Consider the following 26,953-nt stretch of genomic DNA (forward strand, 5'->3'; position numbering starts at 1 on the left):
CAGCTAGTTCTTATCAGAAATATTCCGAAGCCCATTTACGGTGTGAAGCAGAAGGTTTTAAAAGTACTATTTTATAACTTTGATAAGTTTTTATACTCTTATGGATTTTCACTGACCGTAATCTGTGTGGAACGAACTGCAACCACTGGAAGTCAGGAGCAGCTCTGCACTGAAATTTAGAGCAGCGTGACTCTATGTTGTTACTAATAATTCCTTTTACAGATCATTAGCTATAGTAAATTTTAAAAAATATATCCCTAAGGCATATGTTTACAGAGTAAATCCTAAAAGCAGAATTACAGCAACAGAAATAAGTAATTGTACACGTTCCCCTTTGTCATGGGCAGGAAGACGTTCTTTTAAGGCCCAAGAGAATTCCCAGAGTGCAGAGGACAGATTACTTAACCAGGAGTGCAAATATTAAAAACATAGAAAACCTGGGAAGCAGAGGCTGAATTCCAGAAATAGCCTATGGCAGCATTCAGGTCTCACTACTGTCATCTGCCAAAGCTATTTCAGACTTTTGTGTATATATATATGGTGTATATGTATGCTTAATAAAGTAGAATAACAAATGGGATTCAGGTGATTTCTGCCAGAGATCCGTGTAAAAGCCTACCTGAACAACCACCACATAATACACTCAAAACAGAGAGTTTATCCCAGTGTAATTTTGCATCTCAAATAAAGCTATATTTAAAACACATTATTAATGCAGTATATGCCCGATCCATTTGAGCTGTATCTTCTGTCAAGTTCTACTTACAGAAAGAAACAGTTTAATGAAGTCCGTAAGAAGGCACGTAAAAAAGGTAGTGGTAGCTACACTGGACAAAACTCTTGGCAATGTGCATCATTTCTGCAACGATACTATGTTAAAACTCACAAGAAACTGAGGTACAAACTTATGTCAAGTAAACATGAGATTTGTCTTGCATTCCTTTGAAGTACGATAGCTACCCCTATTTTCCTGATTTTTTTTTAAATCTTTTATTTCCTTAAAAGAAAAATATACACTCGCATACAATGCTGATACCCTATGTGGTGATGCCATAAATCCCTTAGGATAGCAAGTTTGATGGGTGGTAACCCATTAGGAGAAAAATATATTTTTTGAATATTATTTTACATATATACAATATATATATTTAATTTTCAATCAAAATATAAAGTTTTCTAATTTATTAATCAGTATTTTTCACGTGAAAAAGGAAAAAGTTTTTTGTATCTCAGTTTGTATAAGTAAAAAATTAAAAAGTTATTTGATATCCACCAGTGATGGTTTTTGTTTTATTTCTAGAGAATTAAAAGGAAACAAAGAAACAGTGAGCTAAAAAGCTTTCCTTCTCCAAAGCCAAATACAATAAAATTTTAAAGCTGAATATTAATTAAAAGGACAACACCAAGTTTTGCATTTTAAGTAATCACAAAGAACAGGAAATGTAATCTACGTAGAACCTATCATTACTATATTAGCATAGTCTAAAGAGAAAATACTTTTAATCCCTTATTTTTGATGGAATATGTCTAGCAGACATAAAAAAATTGTTGTAAATTTAAAGTAAGAGTTGCTTATACTCTCACCAGTCTATATTAATTTTAATAAACCTCTCCCCCTCTCAATTCCAAGATACCTAATATCACAAAAGTATGACAGCCGCTTATTTACAGGTTTTTTCAGCACCGCCAAAGGCACATTTATCTTTTTATGCACGTTTCTGCTAATGTCCTAAACTTGGGTTCCAGCTGATCTAAGAAGTCAAGTGCCTCTTCTTCATGCTGATCACTGCAGCAGCCTACAGAGCCAGCCAAGGATCCTTTTCCTTCATAGTTATATGAAAGGAGATAATCTTCAGAATGCTTCTGTTCTTCATCCTGTCTGCATAGGTGCACCTTCTGCATAGGAAAAGAACACACCTTATTACTTTCTTAAATTGTTATCCTAAACGTATTGCATAAAAATAATTTCTTTTGATTTACCTTTCATTGATTAATTTTTAATCAGAGTGTGTCCTCTAATGGATTCCTACATACAAAAAATGCACATGATTGGTCTATATCATTAAGACTACAAAATATAAGTATTTAATAAAGAAATCATTTATACTAATCATGTATGTAACAACAAAAGAGGAAGAACCTGTTTAAATAACCTGTCAAGCAACTAAAATCCACTCAAAATTAAGAGACTGATTTACACATAACTAGTTAGGCAAGTAGTGAGAAGTTTTGATCTCCAAAGCATGGAGTAACTACATTTCTACTGCTGTACATTCACTCCTGCACCACTGCTAAGATAAGTGCCAGGTTTAAATTAGCACAAAGCAAGCAGCTAGAATAAAAGCAAACAGACATCGCCAGAGAAACTCACAAAAGCTCAAGCGATTATTCTAAACGAGGAAATATTCTAAATGAAAAATAGCACACTGCCTATAGTCTAAGCCGAGAAAAGACAGTCATTTACGCTTACATCTAAAATATGTAAAGAATGACTTTTTGAAAGGGCAATATTCCAAAGGGGAGGCAGGGAAGCAAAGGAGAGGAAAAACCAAACCAAACCAAACCCAGAAAGCCACCTTTCTAGCACAAATACACGTCTTCCTTGAAAAGTCTGCATATATTGATCATAACCTACACTCAGAAAGAACCCAGTTTCAGAATACTTACTTCACCTAAACGAGGATGTGTGAAATTATGCCATTCGGAGTAGGAGTATCTACACGTATCCATCACAGGCTGTCCTCCTCCTCCTTCTTTCACTGATCCCAGAGTCTGATGTCCGCCTCCCTTGACTGATTCCAAGGTATGCCCTCTTCCTTTTACCATTTCAAATGTTTGTTGATCGCCTGTTTTTATTCCATATCCTCCTTGATCACATGTGCTTTGTAGAGGAATTATATTGTGATCCTAAAAAAAGATGCAGCAGTGGGGACAGCTGTACTTTTTTTTTTTCTCTTTTGTTTTTTGTTTTTTTTTTTTTTTTTTTTTTTAATTCAAAAGATGAAACAGCAAACAGGATCTGTCAATACTGAAAACTGAAGTCTCCAGCTTTCCACTGTGACATTTTGAACTAAAAACTATCCTTAGTGCTTACTATATAAAGATCAATTAGTGGTCTGTGGAAAGAATACTATGATCAGAGGCGGCGGGGGGGGGGGGGGGAGGAATCTGCATTTAAATATGATATGAGATTCAAAAACTGGATCTTTATCCCAATGAAAGCTGTACTATAATCCATATGCTAGTTTCTTAAATTGTCATGTAAAACAACGATTGGTTTTCCAAGTCAACAACCTGTAATCCTTTAAGGCAGATATACAGTCATATGCATAAGTTTCATTCTGTTTCTGCACACATTGAGTCTGTATTCTGAGTGAAATATGGGAACACTAGTATGGCATCACAAATTAAAAAATACATTATCAGTTTACAATGGCACTACATTATGCTTCGTAGGCAATGAGAAATTTGCCACTTGTCACCATTCGGATTTCTTGGTTTTCAAGGTGAAGTAAACTCAATGGTTTCTAAAGTAATCTCCTTTTGTTGAGGAGGGCATGGTCGGGGGGTGAGGGACAAAGGAGAAGGGGAAGAGTCTGAAGAGCCAAGTCCTTGGGTATGAACACAGTCCCGGGCTGGACTATGTTCATGATAGACTGAATCTTTAAAAAGTTTAGATGCCAAAAGCAAGAACGTATTTCATGAACACGGACCATTCAATTATATTTTTTCCACTGACTCCAAAATCAACTGTATTTGGGGTCATTTTTCAGGGGAAGGGCAGAAATTGCATCTGTGGTCTACAATGACTATCCACTAAATTTAAAAATCCTTCTCCAAGGAGAAGCAATAATGTTTCGCCATAAGCACATGGTCATCATAGGCAAAATAGTAAGTTTCTATCTATTCTCATTGTTGAAAATGACTGAAGTGATTCACCTGATAATTCCAACTAAAAAGTTAAAAGTCTGGAAGAATTATAAGCAGCTGGGCTAACAACCACAGGATATGTTTAAATACGGATGGTACTACCAACTCTGACTAAAGGAAGAATTGTCAAGTTTTTGTTAAATAGCAAAGCACATCTAATGGTCCCTGTGTTTATTGCTTATTTCCTTTACTGAATCACTCACTTGCAGTGGTCCTGTTCTCAAACTGAAATGCTGTCGATATCTTAATTACATGTTTCTACATTGAAGTAAATAGAAAACTTACCATCACTTCTTCGCCTGGAGCTTCTGTATTTGAAATTATTAAGTTGTGATTGGCACAATCATCAGTCACGTGCCTGTGCATTACCCCAGAGCCACAGCAGCCACAAATTGTGATCAGGATTACTAGGGAAAGAAAGTAAGTGAGGGAGATACTATGAACTTTACCTCATAATGGTATCTACTTCAGTTTGATAATGAATTTTGTTGCATTGGCCTTTTTAAATACCTAAACAAGTATGCTTTAAAAAATATATTTATTTCCAAAAATGCCCATCCTCAAAACTGTACATATATACATTTCTTCAAACAGTATATGCAGTTTTCACTATGCTATTGAACTACTTCATTCTTCTAAAACGCACCTTGGTTTCCCCGAAAGAAATGCAAGGAACCCTTATGAAAACCCTGTGACTGCAAAATTTCACAGTAATAAAAAGTTAAGACCAATTCCAGGTGAAAAATCATGTCTTATGACTACAACAAGGTTATACATAAGACATTTTTCATGTATGAATATACAGATGTCAAATTATGTCATAAGGAACTAACACGCAAGCTAAAGGCCCCAATACCAGAAACTTCTGCTTCACAGAAAAGGTCACCAGAACCCTGGAGGACTTATGTTACAATCTTATTTAATTCCTTTTATTCAGCTTATTCCTCCTATAATAACACTTTGTGTTGTCATGGAGACTCAGCCAGAAATTACTTTGTATAAAAGAATCACGAGCAAGTAATACCTCTCCTAAACAAAGGACTAAACATTTCATTCAGAGAACCACTCTCTCCTTCTCTTTTCAAGTTGATAGCTTAAAAATAAAGAAGCCCATGAGAAATAGAGGAGTTCTGCCTAACTGCCCCCTGAGCAATCTGATCTCTGAACATATAAACTTCTGTGGAAATTGGCCAAGAGCCTCTTTCAAGCTCATTTAGCTTCTGCAGCTATCAGCTGTCTGCGAGATCTGCATCAGTGGTTCTGGCGGGTCGCCTCCTGATGCTGCCAGGTGGGAAGAAGACATCCATGACAGCACTGAGTAGAGGGTGCACAGGGTAAAAACCTAGCCACAATAAAATAATGGGTCTATCTGGGAGGAATGCAGTCAAGGGGTAGTGACAAAAAGCTGGGTGATGTTTCACACAGTCCCCCTACTGAGCGCCCCCACATCTGAAAGTTCCACCTCCACGCTGTATCACAAATGTGGGTACCTGCCCTGTTTAGATAAAAATGTGGGTCTATCTAACCTTCAAAACACACGCAGGTCCCGGTGTCCTATCTACCTGAGTAAGAACAGTCAGCTGAGGCTGAACAGGGGCAAGACAGGTTGATCATTACCAGCAAAAATGGAAAAGAAAGAAAGAAAAAAAGAAAGAAAAAAAACCAACTATGAAGTATTTGTTACTGTAGCATGTCCTCTGGTGATTTTTAAAGATGTTATTAGTCAGACTGTGTCTGGTTCTGGTAAAAAAATGACCTGGCTTTGCTATTATGTATGACCACCTCACTGCTTAACTGCACTATCAACTTGCTAAGAATCTGTTAGTCTTTGGGCAACTCCAGTAACACAACATGTATTCAACGGTTCAGTCCATTGTGGAAGTATCCAGCCTGTCCTTCAACCCTACGCTGGCTCTCATAAAATTCGTTGTGAAATCCAATGTCTCAGATACTCCATGTTTTCATCCATAACACAAGAAAGGTCACAAAAAACTCTAGGAAACTAATTTCAGCATTCCTACAAACAGAAATGTGTGTCCCAAAACCAGCACTAAATGCACAAACTTTGCTATACTCAGACAAGATCTGATACACACCACAAATCCCATCTTCTTTCAGTTCAAGTGCCGAATGCAGTTTTTTTGGCCTTACTAACATGAACACACAGAACATCTTACATAAAATGTACTTAAAAGAATAAACAGAAATCTACACACAGTAACTACAGGACAAGATGAGAGCAAGAAGCCTGTGATACCAATACAAATAGAGCAGGTACATTAAGTCAGTGATGAGGGTTAAGTAAAAAAAGAAATGTTTGAAGCAAGTTTGAATGAGGTTCTCTCAGCTAATTTTAAAATTAAGTGGTTTGAATTTATGTTAAAAATCAAGTGTACTTACGCAACAATAATAGTGATCCTAAGATCATTGCAAGGATGGCCCATAGGCCAAGAGTAACATTTTGGCCACCTAAGACACGCTCACGAAAGCAATCGGTTGGAGTAACGCAATCACAGTAGTTAACTTTTATGTAGTTCTCGCCCACCTTTCCTCCATTATCAGTCACACTTACAGGAATTTCGTATATTCCAAATGGAATATCACCCTTTGGCGAAAGATACACAGAATTATCTGTAAAAAAAAAAAGACAAAACCAGATCAAGTGTTAACAGTACCTGAAACTGTTGTCACAAACACGACCATAATCACGATCTTCCCCTCTGTTACAACTATACTGCTACCAGATCCGCATTAGCTAATGTAAAACTAGCTTAAATGTCTTGACACAAAACTACATCTTGGAAGGATTTATATTTTCAGCACCTTTTAAATATTAGATTTGAAAGCAAACCTTATACAGCCTTCTGACAACATATGATTCGAAACTGTGAAGCTGATTCAGTTCTTTATAGTAAACGACACTATTTGGGGTTACTAGCCAAGACCATCAACTGAACTGACATTTATTAAAAGGACTTCTGGTAGTTTGATTGGAATAATTAATCGTAAACCTAATTTATACGTCTTAATTTATGTTTCAGTTTTCTAGTTCTCCACCATAACAGCAGCTTAAGAAAAGTTGTATTTCTTTTTGGAGTATTAGGCATTTCCTTCTGAAATTCCTTATGAATTATGAATGTATACTTCCTTTTCCAGAGGTGTTGACACAATGCGTTACATTGGGTTTTGTTCTCCTGCCTAATCTCCTTACAATTCAATTTCAGACAGCAGCTGACTGCTGACCCTAGGATCCTGGGGACAGATTCTTGCTTTTGCTTTAAGAGGCAGAATATAGTATCCTTCTCCTTGCCTTTGTGATGCCAACGGCGCCACCTTCTTAACTTCTGCAAACTCTTTCAAACCCAGGATAGTTAAGGTAAAAAATACTTTAGCTGCTCCCCTGTATTTCTGGCATACTCTTGATCTCCCGTACAGCAAATGAAACTGAGGAACCGCTAGAGATCGTCAAGGCTACTTTGTTAGCCCCACTGACGGCACCAATTCCCAACACACCTCCAGCCAATCGATTCTTAGAGTCCACCCAAGGCAGAGGTAGCAAAGCCTCCTCTGGCAACCCACAGCTAAGTCAGGAGGAAGAAGTCCTAACATACCGTTGTGTCGAGTTATCTTCCACGAGGATGCCAAGCTACGGTCAGTTATGCGATATACGAAGGGTGTGCTGTAAGGAGACTGATCACCATCCTGTGCAGTAAGGCAGATCGGTTTTCTGTCTCTGCACATTATATAGTCGGTTTTAGTGATTCGCGGGTAATTCTTGTTCCCAGGCTGGATGACAACCTGAATCGTTCCAGTGCCTGTTTTGCCATCTATGAGATAAAAACAGCTACTTTTAGCACTTATTTCAAACATCCATAAGCATGTCCCTTATGAGGAAAGGCTGCGAGAGCTGGGACTCTTTAGCCTGGAGAAGAGAAGGCTGAGGGGAGACCTTATTATGGCGTACAAGTATCTAAAGGGTGGGTTGAAGGAGGATGGAGCCAGATTCTTTTCAATGGTTCCCAGTGACAGGACGAGGGGCAATGGGAACAAGTTAGAACACAGGAAGTTCCGTTCAAACACAAGAAAAAACTTCTTTACGGTGAGGGTGACAGAGCACTGGCACAGGCTGCCCAGGGAGGTTGTGGAGTCCCCTTCTCTGGAGATTGTCAAGACCCGCCTGGATGCAGTCCTGAGTAATGTGCTCTGGGCAACCCTGCTTTAGCAGGGGAGTTGGGCTAGATGATCTCTGGAGGTCCCGTCCAATTCTGAAAATTCCGTGATTCTGTGATCCACATATTTATTTCTAGTCCAAACTTTCACAATGAAATATCATCAATTTTAATATCCAAGTTTAGAATGAAGGTGGAAAGCAGCTGCTAATTTAGCCAAAAAGGAAGAGAAACTTCTCACAAAGCTCTCTGGGCTGCTTCTCTTTGCTTGGCTGGTTGTAGGATGGATCAACAGCTCCCAAAGCTCCGTATTCTGCACGTGCAGACAATGTATTTTGTTGAGCACATGTGTATCTGTGTGGGGGCAGATACTGTTCTAACAGGAGGATGAGCAGAGAAAGAGCCCATAAAGCAGGGGTAAAGGATGCTACACCAAACTGAGAGTCAAAAGCAGGAAGTGAAGGTCTCCAGCCTTTTTCCTTCCGGAAGGAGAAAATAAATGACGCTTTCCCTACCCTCACTTCCCCTGAGAACAGGAACACTTTCAGAAACAGTGGGCTTCTTTCTGGTCTCTTCCCTCTCGGTCTCCATGCAGTAGCAGGATTCAGCAGTGACACATACTATGCCACCAAATTCTGCATGCAAGAAGTGAACGAGCTCTCCCTCCCAATTACATTTTTTTCCAATACGGGAATGGTCAGTGCTTTCATATGCATTCCAGTGAAATCACATCAAGTCTACTTTTTAAAACTTTCTCTAGAGATAGCTGATTGCAGATGCATATATCATGTTTACTTTACATGCAACAGAAGTTCTAAACAATTTAGATCCATATTATTTACATTTAATTTTAATATGCAACCTTTGGACAAAGTTAGAATTTTTAGCTGTAAAACAGCTTCCAAAGGTCTGCTCTTTACTCTGACTGACATTTAAGTACATAAGGGCTCAAACTAAATCCTGCCATTGGATTTATAAAGCCAGTCCATTTTTCCTTTTTAATGTAAGATACATATTTTAGAATTAATAGTGTGACCTATAAACCTAACATTTTTCTTTGATAATCCATTTGCTACATTTAGTATTTGGGAAGTGAAAAGTGCATTTAATCTTCTTAGCTAGATGATGTTGAGGCACAACTATTTCTTTTCCTACAATAAATGCATATGCCAAATTAATCTAAAGAATAGACGATCACTCACATTAAATCAGAACCAAAGCCTGGTTTAGAATGAGAATCTGAGTGTACAACTTTACAATCAGAGTAAGTTCTAAGAGCTCATCACCTGAGCAACACATAGTGTGAACACTCTTACAGAACCTTGATGACTGAGAACGACAGTAAGAGTGCAATAACATACAGCAATGGATACAGCTATTCTTAGAGCTCCTTTTAAATTATGGGTTTCCAAAAGTAAGACACCAAGAAGTCAAACAGATGAGGAAACAGTAAGAGCTGTGAGGTCAACAACTTTTTTTCAAGCAGTTCTCTCTACTTTCTGTGTTGTCAACTTCACAGCTGCCAGGTGCTACCACTTAAAAAAAAAAAAAAGTCAAGAAATAAAAGGAATACAATCCACAGGAAAATCTCTCAATTTAAACTTAACAAAGTATTTTAAATGAGAGCAGATAACTTTTGCAAACATTGAGAATTTGCCTCTATTTCTTCAATGCCTTCCCTGCTGTATAGTATTCCCTAAGCATTTGATAGAGCTAACCCAAAGACAAGAAAATGGACGAGGTGGGCCTCTGGTCTGAACCATAATAGCTGTCTCCACACTAAATTTGCACATAAACATCTGTTCTAGCCCACAAAAAATACTGACAACATTTAGTACTTACTTCTGTCTATTGCGAGGACTGTAATATTGCATTGACCTTGTCTCATTTCTTCTACATCTCGGTCCAAGACTTTAATGGTTCTGACTTCACCTGATTTTTCATCTATGCTGATCCAGTTACACTGGCCAGGTGCTATCCGGTAGCTGTCAAGAATAATTTGTTTAGTTAAAGATCTCAAATATGCATACACAGGTATATGTACATACACGTACATATACAGATACGTGCATTCATATACATTCACGTAAGCACGCGCATGCACACACATGCGCATATATACAGCATCAACAATTATTTCCCCCTTCCCATATCCCGCCCACATTGTACTCCAAATAAACTAGTAGATAACGTTGTTTCATACCATATGCCTTCACTATTTCCAGTTTCTGGATCTTCTGCTACATATCTCCCAATATTCGTCCCAATGTCCTCGCATTCTTTAACATCTATGCGTAAGTGACAGGGTTTAAACACCGGCCCCTCATCCACATCCAGGACATGCACTGTAACAGAGCTGGTGCTCTGGGAAAGTTGTTGCGAATGCGGTGCCAGCATGTAGGGTACCTCGTTGTTGACTGCAATCACGAGGATTCTTTGCTTGGCGCTCTCGTAGTCCAGTCCCTGTAACAAAGGTGGGGTGTTGTTTTTTTTCCTTCAAGCCAATACAAAACTTGGTATTGTTTTCACTGCCCAATTCTTAAATAGATAAAATTGTACCACATTTATTTACGAAAGAAGTCAGCTATCCTTCTAGAACATCCAGCTTGAGACACAGTAAGGGACCATGATTTAAAAAAACAAAAAAAAGTTAAGTTCTAAATTAGTCAAAGAAAAGAACCTGAGGAACTACCCCAATAAGGTAAGCAGCATCACTGTAAAATTTTGGATGAATACTCTAATAATCAATTACTACTGGAACTGAGATAAGAATTAAAGGGGGTGGGGGGGATTTTCTCCTTCTGTATCTAGTTGGCTGTTACTTTAGGTTACGTACATTTCCTTTCCAGGACAAGTCAATCATGCTTCTTGCTAGCACCTACCTTTATTTGCCAGTAAGACTTCACATTGCAAATACGCCGAACTTGTGGGGTTAATCAGTATCTCATTTACTGTTCAGACACCTTCTCCAATGTCAACGTATGCCTTTAATAGGGCTATTTGTATCCTAAAGTCACAATAGTCTATAGTCTACTATGGCATTACGCTAAATATAAGAAATTTCAACTGGGTTCATATACCAAGAACATAGCTTTAGAAAAAGCTCTGATGATTGCCAGCAACAAAAAACACGATAAATAAAAACCTCAAATTTAACTGGCATCTTTATGATTTACATCTTCAAATTTTAATATTAATCTTCTCTGCTCCTTAGAAGTTACCTGTTATTGCAGTTTTAACAGACAATGAAAAAGAGGCACGAAGAGGCAAAGGGACGTGCTGGAGTACAGATACAGCAGCCCCACACACCCGTGAAGTACTGGGTAGAACGAGTAACTAAACTAACACATAGTCTTATGTGTGTGCAGACTCCCTCCCACCCTAGAAAAGCAAACCTGAAGTCACTACCCTGCAAAATAAAACCTTAAGAGTTTTATGCAGAGTTAGTAAGTTTAATCAACTCCCAGAGAGAACAAAACCAGAGCAGGTGCCCATCCGTCCTCTCCTTTGCTACACTCCCATTTCCGTGTACCCAGCCACGAAACATTCCTCAGTTACATCCCTAAGTCTAACCACCTCCAAGTGTGGAACCAGGCAAAGGCACCAAGCTCTTCTGGAATGACAAACCAAAGGGAATTCCTTGAATTCTGTGCACACAAAACCAAGGATTATTCTAGAAGATGAGTTTTGTAGGTTATGGACCACACACAAGTCTCATCTGCAGTGCATTATGTAATCTGCTCTAGAAGAGAGTTGAGATCGGGAGGAAAGCATGGTTTGCCTGATAGTTACAGATATTCTTTGAATAAAAATGAATTCTAGATTATTGGTTTTAAAAGCAATGCCTGAAGACACGCAAATTTTCCTCTAGCAGTTTCATTTTTACTTACCTTAACAACACACAATACTCCTTCATTTGTGTTTTTGTCTGTTGTAATTTCAAAGGACCGATCATCATTTCCTCTTATAATTTCATATACTGCCCCTGAGCCAGGCGAACCAGGTTCATCGAGATCAACAACAGAGACTCTCAGTATTTCTACATTCACTCTGTTTTCCTCCACTCGCGTTTCATACTTAAGAGTATCAAAAAAAAAAAAAAAAAAAAGAAATCAATTTAAATCAGAGAATACTGTTCCACGATGCAGGACTGAAGAACACTGTATTTAAATAAGACTACTTAAACCCAAGGGGTAATTTACCAAGCTGCTGTAACCGTTTATTTTGTTTTCATGCATTAGCATATTTCCCCCACTCCTCCCTTATACTCTGAGCGAAGCAGTAAACCTTTCCTGCCAGCACAGCTGAAATCTCAGGTCCTTCGTACACTCAAACTATCACTGACAATTATGTCAATTAAGTCTGGAATTCTCCTTCCAGGAAAGGGAAATTAGCACAGTTCCCCTCAGTTACATCAGCTATAGATGCTAATTTGCGTACAACAGGATCAAGCTGAGCATTAGAAAAGGCACTGGCGTAAATTAAAAAAATATATATAAACAAACCACAAGAACTTGAAGAAAAGCCAAGAAGGGTGAAATACGTCTCTACTTGGATGGCAAAGGATGAAAGGATTTTTCTGATTTTCTTATCTTTTCAAAGAGCTGTGTTATTCTATACAAGCTCAAAAAGCACAGATAAGAGCGATTCTAAACTAATATTACTGTGATGTTCTACAGCACTGAGTGGAAAGGATAAGGTATGTGTATTCCTCATGGATAATGTATCCTTTTCCATAAACTTCGTATTACAAAATCTCCTGTGCTATTTGAGCTGTATACATGGTTACTGAGACATACTCTCTTGTCCCGAATAAGTCAGATGGCTGCAATAATCAAAGACTTAAGGCTAAAGTTATAGCTATCGGTGGACAAGAAGTGGTTTAAATATTACTTCTTTAGAAGAAAAAAAAAGTCGGAAAAGCATAGAAAATCTCAGTGAAAATCCTTGCATCTACTTCACTGATACCAACATTTTCAATTGCAACTCAGAAGTAGCCAAAAGCGGGTCAAATGGCAGTGAGGTCATAACAATGTTTAGGAGTGAATCTGTGCCCTCCCTGAAAATGGTTAAATTATGGGATTTCTAAGACTATGCATTGCAGCAGAAGTGAATGAATGAGACATGTCAGCTTTCTCCCAATGGATAAAAAGAAAATGACTCAAAACAACTAATATACCAATAGGTTTAATTACCAATCAGCACAACAACCACCAGGGCATTCTCAAAAGTCTATATTGGCATTAGGCCCTGTGTCAGAGCATTAGGCTTCAGATTTGAAGGACTGCCCATCAGGAACTTAGAAAGGGGATAAAAATAGCCTTTTTTTTTTTTTTTACCTTTTTACAGACATTTCATTTATGAAGACTTACTTGTATCTGTTTAAAGGATGGTGCGTTGTCATTCGTATCTTCGATTTTGATAACAGCTGTTCCTGTAGTGCACAAACCAAAAGGCTGACCTGCCATATCCCTCACTTCAACTAACAAAGTGTAACTGGATACCAGCTGAAAAGATGAATAAAAGCATACAGAAATTTGACATACTCATCTTTTCAATCACGTAGTTACACACAAGAGTAGAAGTACATATTTTACGCCTGTTCTCCAACTTTGCTCTAAATTCAGTGCTCCCCTACAAAATGAGTCAATTAGCTTTGGGGCTTTTTCCCTATAGTTTCAAAAGGAAAACAAGTAAAATATTTTTCAGTGCTTAAGCAGCACCAAGTTCAGCATCTCTTAGTAATGTGTACACTATATCCTGTATCAAATAAAGCTTCTCACAACGTCAGCTTTATTTTCCAGTACCTGAAGTTTTGGAAGATGCAAATAATGCAGCACTTTAATCTGCTATTTATGTCTCCCCTTTGGCCAGGCAGAGCATTCCATTAGGTTTCCAGCTGGTACAGTGTTTCAGTGCACACCTCTTATTTCAGTGAGGATGATCAGAAACGGTGCTGCAATCACAGCCTTTGTTTGGGCTATACATGACAAGGCGACGCCTGCTACTGGAAGGAGTCAGTGCCCATGTCAGTTCCAAGGTGATCACTGATAAGCAGCCCATCAAAATCCCTCACTTGGGTCACAACAGCAGAAGGCTTTTTTTAGCCTTATTAATACCTGAACAAACCAGGGAAGGGGGACCGAGGGGGGAAGGGGGAGGACACACAATGGGACAGACGCTGGGCACAAAATGAGGGAATTTGTATATCAAGACAGTAACTCCAGTTCTGAATGCCTGGAAGTAGCATTAGGTTTCTCCAGGTGGAGGAAAGAAATCTCCTGTTCTACTTCATAAGTTTATCTTTAAAAGATAAGTAGTGGACTCATTTTTCAAGCTTTCCTTCCCTCAGTAGTCACTGTGATTGTTTCCTTAGTAGTCACGGTGATGCCCACAGTCGCTGCATTTTTCCCTTGCTAAAAAAAGTTGAGCAGTGTACCTGCAAGCGCACAATTTTGCGACACGCTGCTAATGCAGATTTTCAGCCATGAACCAACATAAGTATGCCAGAATATGACTCTCTTAATCCTCAAAAAAGATCTGCCCGTAGCAGTGTTTTCTTTCTAGAATGACTGTCTCATGCTAGAAATATTATTTTGAAATATACATACCTGTCACTTTTTCTAGTGTAACCAATCTCTCTCACATGACATTTTATACAAAAAAAAACCCACACAAATAAAATAAAACCTAAAACCTCTCGTACCTTATTTACCTGAAAGCTAGCCGACAAAAATAAATGGTTTGTGCTTTAATTTTAGGAAATGTTATATTAAAGTTTAGGTTTCAGATATCGGAGATATTTCTGTTGAGTACAGGATGACTGACTACTTCCAGAAAAGTTGGCTCATGTTCCCTGCAAAGAAGCAAGCAGGACCTCAAATGGAGCTTGACTAGGAGGAAACAGCAGCTCACGGGATTCACGAACAGAGAAAGAATAAAAATCCATAGGCTTTTCAATCCATAAATCGAGTAAGAGAGCAGCGGGAGGTCCCCTGCCAAGATTAGCCAGAACACGGTAGATCTATGCAGAAACTCTTTGAACTAATTGCAGGTCTCTGTAAAGCTTTGGCAGCTCCTTAGACAGGGAAACAATAAAAGGGTAAGAGAAATGATTTATCTGGTGATTCCCACGCCAGCAATTCAGAGTTAAGAAGCTATCTGTGTGCACTAGATGACAGCTAAAGATGCTTCAGGAAAGATCACCTCTCTGTCCAGCTGCGGCAATAATACAGCAATGACACCTGTGTCACCATGTAAAGAAAATGCTGGGGTGACTGGTGGATTTTGTGACACAATGCGGTATTTCAAGGTAGTGTGCAGAGTATCAGGCTCATCTCTGTCCTCTGCGGTCACTCTTCCAACAACGACGCCTGTGAACACAATACAGCAATTGTTAGTTCCAGAAAAATCCATAAATAATCAAACAGGTATTTCTATTTTAGATACATGAAAATAGCTACATGGTCATTTAGCTCTAAATGAAAATCATATTGAAAACACAGGAAATAGTAGTAAAAATACAGTAATAGTGTGGAGTTGTCTATTTTAATCCTCTGGCTATTTTTTCCTTCTTAAACAAAGTTACAATTATTGCAGCTGTCAGATGGAATAATCAAAAGAAATACTAAAATTTTAGATTTCAGTTGTTGTTTTTGACAGTGACTTCTAATTAAGTACCCCAAACACAGCTGAAAAGGAGTTGACGGGGGGACAGAGGGGGAAGTTCGGTGCTTTCTGACATGGTTCAAACTGCAGTACTGCCTCTCGAGGAGCGCTGCTGTACTTCATCCCTATAGCCCGAGTGGTTTTGGAACTTCACTTTACATCAGTATCTCACCCAGTAAGAAGTAGAGCAGCTCAGAGGATGACATGCAACCGGTGTTTCGGGGTGAATGGAAAAACACTTTGCTTCCTCTTCTGCAAAGCAAATTAGACCTTGCCCGCTCTATACCCCTAGCCTAGGAGACGAGCGGGGAATGGCAAACCACGGCTTTTGTATTACTTCTTCTCTGGGGTCCACATTTCTCCCTGCTTTTGTCCTCCGTTACACAGACACGCAAAGTCAGCAGCGGGCAAATCCCTGCCTTTTACAGGTATAGGCAGAAGCAAGACTTTCTTCCCCCCTCGCCCTCTCCCAGGAAAAGTTCACCAGCTGGGACAAACACTGTAAGCTTAATCAAGGGCATTTTACACCATTTTAGTTGTTTAAGAAACTAATCTGTTAAAAACTGCCATTGTGTCAATGCAAACATTTTATGGAAACGGGTGATTTTTGGATAAAACGAAAAGAATAATGTTCTGAAGTTCTTACACCATTTTAGGAACACTGAGCCACCTCAGTTTGTAAAAAATTCTTTTTTAAACAATACTTTTCATTATGATTGAGATGGCATTTTGGAACTCCTAATCACTAAGACATCTTGAGCTGCTCTTTGCAAATTCAGCCTTTGCTGTAAAGAAATCCTCCTTAGCAAATCCCACTGAAACTGATTAAAAGGCAGAATTACACCAAGTCATACTAGTACATAACTGACTTGATTAGTGGCAACTGTGTTCACGGATTAAAAACAATTCTTACCAGGTTTGGAATTTTCAGGGACAGAAAACTCAAAAAAGTCCTGTGTAAAATATGGCGCATTATCATTATCATCCTCTATCCTGATTGTGTGCACAAGTGGTATCTCTGGTGAGTAACCATCCGGAGTGGTTGCAAAGCAAATGATCTGTAAGACATAAATTCACTAATTTGCTTCATGCTTAAGCAACATGAAGTATTACTGCACTTTTAGTTCCATGGAGGCGCCAATAAATAAAATGACGTACAGCATACCAAGCATACCCTTGTCAAAACCAGGCCCTTTAGCCACACAGAAGTGACTGATATCTTACGATGACTGCAACTCAAAACCTTTAAATGCTTTCCAAACTTTCCCCTTCCTGTTCCTCACGCTACAAGTATTTGAACCACTTTCTTTTCTTTTCCCCCCAATTCTGTCAAACGCTTTTCCCCCAATCTCTTGAACACATTTTTTCCAGGTGTCTAAGAGGTAATCTCAGCCTGACCAAAAATTTAGATGTAAATAATGCTAATGAGAACAAAATCAACAGCAACGCTATTTGCCCATTACAACATAATCTAATAAAATGCAGTAATAGATACTGCAAATTACCTAACTATTTAGAAGGTCTTTCTACTAACTGCATTCTTACACTTCTCAGCCAGCAGAGAGAGCAGCGTACCTTGTTAACAAAATACTAAAACTGAACAGCTTGAGAAAGAGAGGCTCAAAAGACCGCAGCCGTGCAGTTTCTCATGACTTTTTTTTTTTTTTTTTTATGCAGACCTTTTCAACCTTCCCTGAAAAACTCTGGGATAAGTTCAAACTCTTCCCGAAAGCGACGCAAATCCAACAGGTCACTACATTTATGCTGTGAGTAGAGTCTCAGCAGTGAAAAGCAAAACTACTGTCAAGATCTAGATGACCAGCTATTTCTTGATTTGTCACCGATTTCATCTTCACAACACCAAAGCTATTACTCAGAACAGATCGCTGATTCCAGATCTCATTTGCTCCCAGTTTCCCCTGTAACTCAGCTTTAAAATATACACATGACAGAAAAAAAAAAAGAGATATAATTATATTTACACAATTTAGGCCTGTACCTGAAAGCTTGGATATTGTTCACGGTCTACTGCACGAGTAGCAAAGATATTTCCAGTTTCTCTTTCTATGTAAAACAAACCCTTTGGATCTTGATCAATTCCCGGTCCACTTGCAGAATAATAAATGGTGTAGTTCTGTGCTGTGTCTGACTGGACCTATAAAGAACATGTTTTTAAGGCCAAGGGAAAACAGCAGCATCATTCTAATACATTTTCCCTGTGTTCATTATCATATTTAGCACAAGCAGGAACTCTTCAAAAAAATAAAACCAAAATGTGATTTACTTGTACTTCTTTAGCAGCCTAAAGTTCACAGACTAGGAGAACAGCTTGTCATGTAACTGCCTTCCTTTATATTGTGTGTACATGAGAAGGGGTAGTTAACTCAAATGCAGAAATGTGTAGGACTATTGAACAATTAAACAAATGACAGTGTGCATAAAAAAAAATTATTTGAAATCTAATCTGTCCAGAATACTGCACATACAAGGCACATTCAGATACAGATGGCTTAATATTTCTGTCCCTGTTCAAGAGATTTTGTTTTTAGTGCACAAGTTGAGAATCTGGTTTGCAACTAGAGAAGAAAAAGCAAAGCAAGGAAAGAGAGAAGGCCGGAGGAGAGAAGGCCGGAGGAGAGAAGGCCGGAGGAGAGAAGGCCACCTAGAGTATAGTCCAGAGATATGCCAATTCAGACTCTCTGCACCTCATTACAAGCACCAAGGAGGCAACACTAGCAGTTATCTAATTATAAACACTCTCCTCCCCAAACTTTCCTTACCTACTGAATGCCAGAAGTTATGAAGGTAAGATTAGTAGAAGAATGATTGCTCTGCACAGACTCTGTTATTACACTTGTCTCTACACATCTGCTACCCGCCACTCTGTAATCTAGTGAAGGCAAGATGGATCTATGATAACTTTAGTTCTTGCATTTCTCTTTCACGCCTACTTCTTTTCTTACAGTAAGTACTTTTCCTAATAATATAGGCCATACTCAGGCTTCAATGCTACAGGTATACACCTTGAACTCCAGAAAGGATGTAGCCATGCAAGTAAGCTTTCTCCCACTCTGTGTCTACAAAATCTCTTTCTAGGCAATGTTTTGGGGGGAGTTGTTTGTTATTTAATTACGCATTTCACTGATTTCCAGGCCAAAAAACTCTTCTGATAGTATGCCTCTCTCCTTTTTACAACTTTTGCATGTTTCCAGTTCACCCCAACAACTGTGATCACAAGTTATTTCAGCTACGAGATTACAAGACACACACCCAACAGGACAGAACAAGACAGAGGAATAACAGCAGGAATGGCACCGGGAGGCAATACAAGAGAGCTCACTTTTGTTCTTCTTTTATCATAGAAGTCACATACAAAACTAGCTTGTGTCATAAAATTACGATTCCTATAAAACATACCTGCTGTATTTGTAGTGGGAAAGGTCCCAGTGAGTTTTCCATCATAACGGACGGAATAGGGCCCCACCTTCGCTTGGTTCGCTTGAGAACTGTATCTCTAGCATGCCTGGTCTTCTGTGTCTGGGTCTAGAAGATAGAAGACAGGTAAGAATATATCCACATATTCTCAACTGCATGTATTTTCACTTAACTACTGTCTTGCTTTTCCATAATTTTCCCTCCATTCCAGTTTTCCTACTGACCGTTTGTTTTTCCAAGGTCTTCTTTTCTGATTATACTTGTGACAGCATTCCAAAAGTTTTGTCATTCATTTTAATACTTTGCACGAATAAACTCTGCTTTAATTCCTCAAACATGGCTTCTATGATTCTTGATGTGTCTGATTACACTCCTTCCTAACATCTCCCATTTCAGAAAGGAAGTCTGCTGACTCAGGCTACAGACAGTAATCAACAACTGCTAAATAAAAATACACTCTACACCAGCGTGCTTTGCCCGATCATCTGAATTCCAAAATTCAACCACAGTTACCCAGAATGAAGCTGTACTCTGTGAAACAGTATTTCAAATAAGTAAGGTATCTTGAAATTAGAAGCTCACCTTTTTTTCTTCTTCCACCAGACTAACATGTATTTTCTTTTGTACATGTTCTTGAATGTCTTTAAGCAATATGCTAAAAGTCTTTTTCTCCGCAGACAAAGAAACAGCAGACGTTGTGTACACAGAACCATCCTCTAGAATTTTAAAGTTTCCATCACTGGAACTGATAAAGTCTGCAGACTGAAGGCATTCTTTCAAATCAACTGTGAGAAAAAATATTCAGACAATAACTCAAACAGCAAAACAATAACACAATAACACCCCTCACAAAACAAAACAAAACAAAAAAACATTTCCCTAAGTAAAAATTATATTTACTGACACATGGAGTCTCCAAAAATTTGGTCATTGAATATTTAAGCATCACAAATATAGAATCTAGGACCCATTTATGCTTTCAGATTTGACCAAGTTTACACAAATTTCCACTCTTGTGTTCCTAAGCGTTTCCTAAAGGACATGGGCGCTTCATGGATATCTTTCAACGACACCCTATTACACTGGTAAAATTATTGAAGCATCAGAGATGAACTAAAACATTTAAATGCAAAAAACATTGTAGACACACTCATTATTGGATCAGTAGCTATTACATTTGCCTTGTGCTCCGTGCCCCACAAAATCAGTGAAGATGATTAATTAATGCAAATGCCCAATGGAGATATTACATCTTGGAAGTTTTGCCCTCAGGCGGAAAGCACTGACTGGCACTATGTGATTTAATAGGCTTGGGAGGACAAAGGCCTTCAAATTATGAGGCAGACAGATGGGAGAGATAAAGACTAACTCTAGAACAAATGATTGGCAATTTTTTAATATGTACGTGATAGAATCCCATGCAGTTTATAGGAAGGGGTAGGTAAGTTCAGCATGCTTCTCAGGTATTTTTTACTGCATTTGCTATCACTTGTGGCTAAAATAAACTTTAGTGCACTTCAATGAACTTGGTTGATCAGCAAGTAATTCAGCAGTACAGCTGGAGAAAAAGCAAAATCAGGATAATCATAACGAACTGCAGTAGGACCACAGCACTAAGCAAGAACGATTTGGCACCCTGAAGGCCAAAGACCTAAACTCTAGACAAATGACACTTGCAGAGTACAAGAGGTATCAGTGTCATGTTCTCAAAATTAAAACTTTTCAATACTCCTTCAATGATATCATAGTGGATGGGACCTTGCTCTATGAAAGCTGATTGCAAAATTCCCAGAGTAGAGTAGATTCAGAATTTCACCCCATACGTGTAGATGAAATTTTCCATAAACTAAACTTTGTTTCTCTTTCAAGAATGCAAGAAGAGACGGGAAGCATAATTTTAAATATGAAAGTGAGTTTTTCCTCTTCTTAAGTCTTTTTTTTAACTGCTCAGTTAAACTTTTCATAGACTTCCTATAGTACTGCAGCAGTGACTCCTCTGCCTTGTCAATCTGTACAATGAAAATTTAGTATTGAAGAGAATATCATTGCCTCACTTACAGGAGTCTCGTACAACTGCATATTACAGTGCTGCATTTCCAAAAATATCAGACTGGAGATTTTGGTTCTGATGGTTATGTGAGTTAATATTATACTCAGTTAGCCATAGCTTTGCGGGATCTTTTTTCTTTACAGCCTCTCATACAAATTGCATAAGTCAGAAATATAAAAAACCTTGCAACAACCAGAAAAATCCTGACTAATTTTATTGTCAAGGTATGGTCCTTCTATCAATGCAAAATATATTATGCTTTCTCAAGAAATATTTGAATAACGCCACTCAAGCTATAAAGTTTTGTTAAATGATTGGGAAAAAAAAAAATCTAAGTGCAATGTTATGCAAATTCTTTCATAGCACTGAAATAACATGAAGTTTTGTTTACACAGAGAAATGCTAAAGTCTCTGAGAACATCCCAAATACTTCAACAACTGTAGCAACCTTTCATTTTTAATTTAACAGGAAGGTCAACGAACTTCCATTTCTAAAGCTAGATTTTCTGAGCACTTGCATTGCGATGAATTTTGTGATCCACTTTACTTGTTCCTTCTGCAGGAACGTGCATTAGGATTGCAGAGGTGGAGAATATTCCTCTGTTGTCCAAGGACTCACACAGGGCACCTCTGAACCCTCAAAATCAGTCTCAGGCAGCACAGAACCCTGGAGCAGCTCCTACGCCGCACCTTTAAAAGCTGCCTTTCAAAGAGGGGACTGAAAAACAAAGAAGTGGGATGTTTTCTTATCTCCCCTATTCCTCTCAGTCACCTGCACGCTGCCCTAAACAGGAGACAGACCATCTGGTCAGACAGGAGCACTCTCCCAAGCCACCGTGCACGCAGGACACCTCTGCAACTCCTCTCCTCGGGCGCCCCGAATTCCCCAGCACGGCCGAGAAGTCGCATCCGTGTTACACAGAGCAGCAGCTTCTGGGTGCTTTGCTCGTGTGGGTTTTGTCTTCTTTATTTTCTTTTCCATTATCCAAATGACTTACCGACTTCTTCATATGACTCTGTGGGTTATGGGTGCACTTTGGAATATTAAGCCACTCATTTAAATACTAAGCCCTAGACTCCACATTTTGAAACCATTAAACTCTGCCTTTCTCGTTTTAAAATACATACTGAAAGCTGGCAATAGCTGTTTACGCAAAAGTCAAATGGATGCGTGGAGCCAGCATTCAAATCCGTAACAAACACAGGGCGTATCCTTCATAAAAAGGCTGATCCAGCTGTTTAACTGGCTGTCCAGTCATCCATTCATGCCATTAAAAAAAAAAAAAAAAGAAAAAAACTCAACACGTCTCCTTCACTGTTAACAGCATCTCCAGCAAAGCTGCAACGTTGTATCGTTAAGACGGGCATCTCGCAGTTTCTCACCTCTGCCAACTAAGGTGTCAGCCTCTAGTTCTGAAGGAACATGAAAAATTACTTTCTTGCAAGCTTCACAGCACAAACTCAGCACCTAGAAAACAAATTAAGAAATCGTGGAAAAGAAAAAAGAAACCATAATGGCATGCTATTTTGAATAATAACTACAGTTACTGAAGCTGCCTTTGGTTTGTTTGGTTTTTAAGACAGGCCAGTGAAAAGGCACAGAAAGGACTCTTCAACTAAAAAGACAAGTACTACCCAGCGTAGCATGCAAAGTTTCAAACTGGAAACAAGATCTGACCAATGCTCCCGGATCTGTCCATGGATTGTGGGTTTTTTTCTAAAATCACGGCAGCCCTGACATCAACAGCACGAGTTCGCTTTGACCAGATGATTTTACCTACACTATTGCTTTAGTAGCAGAAAGACAAAATACAGCTTCAGAGTGCACTCCCTCGAATAGCATCCGAAGCCAATTTAGATCCAACATCTCCAAGTATTAAGGCTCAACCCTTCAAAACTCAGTTCAGTAGAATTCTGGTGAAGCTTAACATTAAAGGGACAAGTGTCTTTCTTATTAAAACTACATGACGACACTTGCACTTACATATCACTTTGCATCTTCAAAGTACCTTCTCAACAAACTAATTAAATCTAGCTTCAGCAATTAGATATGACATAAATAAAATGTTGTATATCACAGCAGTCCACTCCCATGTAACCACTTACAAAATGGGGTCCTCCTCAAAATTCAAATGAGTAGTAGATAACCAGACCTTTTTATAAAAAAGAATCATATGGAGGTACAAAGATTTTCCTCAGCACAGAGCAATTCAGTCCTGACCTCAGATTATACTTATGTGTGTGTATATATAAATATATATCTTGCCTAGTTTCTATACAGATGTCTAAAATTGTAATCCAAAAATCACACAGCCAATTAAACAAAGAAATAGAGAAATGTAAATAAATGTATTCACCCTTTTAAGTACATTTATTCTTTCAGGATGAAAGTCTAGCGAAAAGGAAAGTCATCTTTATTTTGCACATACCTTTAGCATTAAAGGTATAAAGCAGTAAATAGCTAATGGAAATTCTGAAAATTACTTGTGATTCTTACTAAGAAAATAAATAAAAATACTTTTAAATCTTTAAGACATTAGGAACTATGATCACCTAAAGAAAATAAAGTTGAAATGTGGAATTTAATCATTGCATAAAAGCAATTTAAATGCTGTGTCTGCATCATAAAAGCTCTTCATACTGTTCCTTATATATATACACAGATGTAAAAATATGTATATATAAAACAATTTAAACATCCCTGCTTATGTATTACTAGGTACTTTCATTATTAACAGATAATTAATAAAACACTCTCTCCTGATAGATCTTGTATTATTTTTTAAGTTATTAAAATCACACCATCTTTTTACATTGTTTTAAGATATTTTAAGGCTCGGTGACATCTAAATTTGAAATAGTAATGCCAAGCTAGTCTGATGTCAGCACAAAGAACTACTGAAGCATTAAAAAAGGTGAATATGGTAGTCCTTTATCGGTATCAAGATATAAGGACGCACCAGGTAAAAATAAGCTGTGATTGTCTTTACACAAAGATGACACTTCAGCAGTTTTTTTGAGTGTAGGTGTTGGGTTTTTCTACTTGACAGGGTAATTTCTTTTACTTTTTTTAATTAGATGTATGAGTAAACTCGCTTGGGTTTCTTTGGGTTTTATTATGAATATCCTAGCAAAGGCAGACACACATCATGTCTGGAATAGCAACACTTCCATCAAAATGTACATATCTAATGAGTATGAAAATAATAAATTCAGTGTTTCCGCACCACCAAGCATTTTCCTTTCAGGCTCATATGATCACCTGCCCTCTTTTTGTGACCAACGATAATACAGAAGAAAAGGGGTAAGAAACAAAAGACAAATCACTTTCACTCATCCACTAACCAAAAAAAAAAAAAAGAGAACTTCCCTGCTCTCCCCAACAATGGCCTTTCTGTAGCAGATAATTACGTACAAACACAGTAAACTGCAGGTAAAGGAAATCGCTGAAATTGTCCAATACACAGCTAATTCTTCCAAAGGAGCTTAACACGCTCCGCACTATACGCACAACCCTTCCTATGGAAAAGGGACAACCGTCGGTGAAGGGGGGGGGGGGGCACGACACGACGGGGGGGGGCAACAGAGGGGGGAGATTTAAATGAAATGAGCTGCGGTTTGATTTCTTCTATGAATTACCATCAGTACCATTAACGACCAGAGCATGAGTCCACCGCGTAACCTCACGGCGCACTCCCCAAGCCACCCGACCACCAGTCCCAAAGCTAACCCAACAACCAACCGCTTCCCCTCCTTCGCCTCAGCCTCCCCTCCACCCCCCTCAGCCCCCCCACCCCCACCCCCCCGAGATGCGCCCCGGGGCCGCGCACCCACCGCGCTCCCCCCTGCGCGGCCCCGCGGGCTGCCGGCCGCTCCTGCGCCCGCACCCCGGCGCGCCCCCGGCAAAGACCCCCACAGAGGGGAAATCTTATAGGGAATAAAGAGCCGGAGATCGACCCCTCCAAAGTTTCTCCTCTGCGCTGCGCACCCGCGGTGAAGCGAGCGGCAGCGCGGCCGCGCACCGCCGGCGGCCCGCTCCGCTCCCCCCACCCGCGCCCACCCACTCACTCACCCCACTCACTCACCAGGAGGCCGAGGACGAGGCGGGGGGCCGTGGGGGCCATGGTGCGCGGGGCCGAAGAGGGGTGAGGGGGGGTGAAGAAGGGGGGAGCCGCCGCCGCCGTCGGTGCTGCCGCGGCGAGCGAGCGAGTGCGCGGTGGCGGTGCCGGAGGAGGCGGAGGTGGCGCGTCTCCGCGGAGGGGCCGTCTCCCTTTCTGTCCCCTCCCGTCTGCCAGAGGAGCCGGCCCGTGGGGAGGGTGGGACCGCGCAGCAGCGGCGACTTTAATTACTTTTTTTTTTTTTTTCTTTCCCCCTTTTGAGTAATGCCTGTCCAGGGCACGGCGCTGGGACACCCCGCCCGCCTTCCCTTGCCTTCCCTTGCCTTACCCTGCCCTGCCCTGCCCTGCCCGCCCACCTTGGCGGAGAGGCGCTGGCCGTCCCGTCCGCTCCCTTCCCCTCCCTTCCCCTCCCCTCCCCTCCCCTCCCCTCCCCTCCCCTCCCCTCCCTGCTCCGCCCCGCCGCGGCGCCGGCTATGCGCGGAGCGGCGCGGAGGCGCGCCCGGTGGACGCTCAGATTCCACCACCCCCTTCTTCTTCCTCCGCCTCTTTCCCGCGGAGGCTCAGCGCCCCGCCACGGCCTGCCCACCTCCCCCCCCCCTCCCCCGCCGTCCTGCGCTCCGCGGGGCGCAGCGCGCAGGGAGCGCGCAGGGGGGTCCCGGCGGGTCCCGTCCCGTCGGGGGGGTGTCGGTGTCGGTGTCGGTGCCCGGCCGGCATCGCGCACGCCCGGTCGGGTCGGGAGGGGAGAATGCGCCAGGCCGGTTGGAGGAGCGCGGGTGCTTACCGCCAGCGAAACCTTCGGCTTTTGGGCCGGATTTCTGCGTTGGTTTTTCTGTTTTGCTTTGGGTTGGTTTGGGGTTTTTTTTTATGGGGGGTGGGTGGGTCTGTTTTGTTTCAGGCCGCATGTGCACACCTGTATCTCCTCGGTTTCAGGGGTGGCTTCAGCTGAATAAAAGCCGAAATAATAATAATAAGCCCAGAAATGCGGTTGCACACACAGGAGGTGGGGTGCCAGGGAAACACCCTGCAATTGAAGAGCTTTCAGCCTGAGCAGGGAACGGTGTTTCTATTGCAAGCCTGTAGATGCAGGGATTTTTATTTCACCCTTTGCTTCAGAAACAATTATTGCGCATTTGTAACTTTATTTTTATCTGCCAATCATAAAGCACATCAAAAAGGAGATCAAGTGGATTAGTAGATACATTTCAATATTTTTTTACATTCAAATGCACAATTAATTAAAATAAAAATAATAATAAAAAAAAAAAAACAGTTTCTATTTTGGGGTAATAAGGGGGATCAATGACCTTGTTGCATCTGAAAGCATAAAATTCACTTCTTGGCGACACCGATATTGTAGGTGGCAAGAAGGTAGGGAGGGTGTAACCATCAGGCAGTTGCAGTGGGACACTTGCACATTTCTGCGGGCAGCAGAAACGTTGGACTGGCTGAGACCACGGCCATGCCCCCCTCTAGCCACGTGGGCAGCCCATGGAGTCGTGCGCCTTACGGACTGGTTACAAACCAGTGCATCCTGGGCTCGGTGTGCTGGGAAAGCCAGAGGTGGATTGAAAGATTTCCTTGGG

At 40.2% G+C, this 26,953-nt stretch overlaps 1 protein-coding gene across 1 annotated transcript; it reads right to left on the reverse strand.

Moving 5' to 3' along the window:
* Positions 1-1,698: 1,698 nt before the first annotated feature.
* Positions 1,699-25,376, reverse strand: LOC309668810 (desmocollin-2-like; the record flags this gene model as incomplete). The annotated part of the gene is made up of 16 exons (XM_082479311.1): positions 1,699-1,896; positions 2,668-2,907; positions 4,216-4,337; positions 6,331-6,561; positions 7,542-7,757; positions 9,942-10,084; positions 10,303-10,562; positions 11,990-12,175; positions 13,472-13,606; positions 15,306-15,472; positions 16,681-16,825; positions 17,767-17,922; positions 19,185-19,310; positions 19,785-19,987; positions 22,636-22,720; positions 25,338-25,376. 16 exons carry the CDS (start codon positions 25,374-25,376, stop codon positions 1,699-1,701), a joined length of 2,652 nt encoding a protein of 883 aa, XP_082335437.1.
* Positions 25,377-26,953: the final 1,577 nt, after the last annotated feature.

This window comes from Vanellus vanellus (genome assembly GCF_965231255.1).
Source record: "Vanellus vanellus genome assembly, chromosome: 2".
In the NCBI taxonomy this organism is placed as follows: domain Eukaryota; kingdom Metazoa; phylum Chordata; class Aves; order Charadriiformes; family Charadriidae; genus Vanellus; species Vanellus vanellus.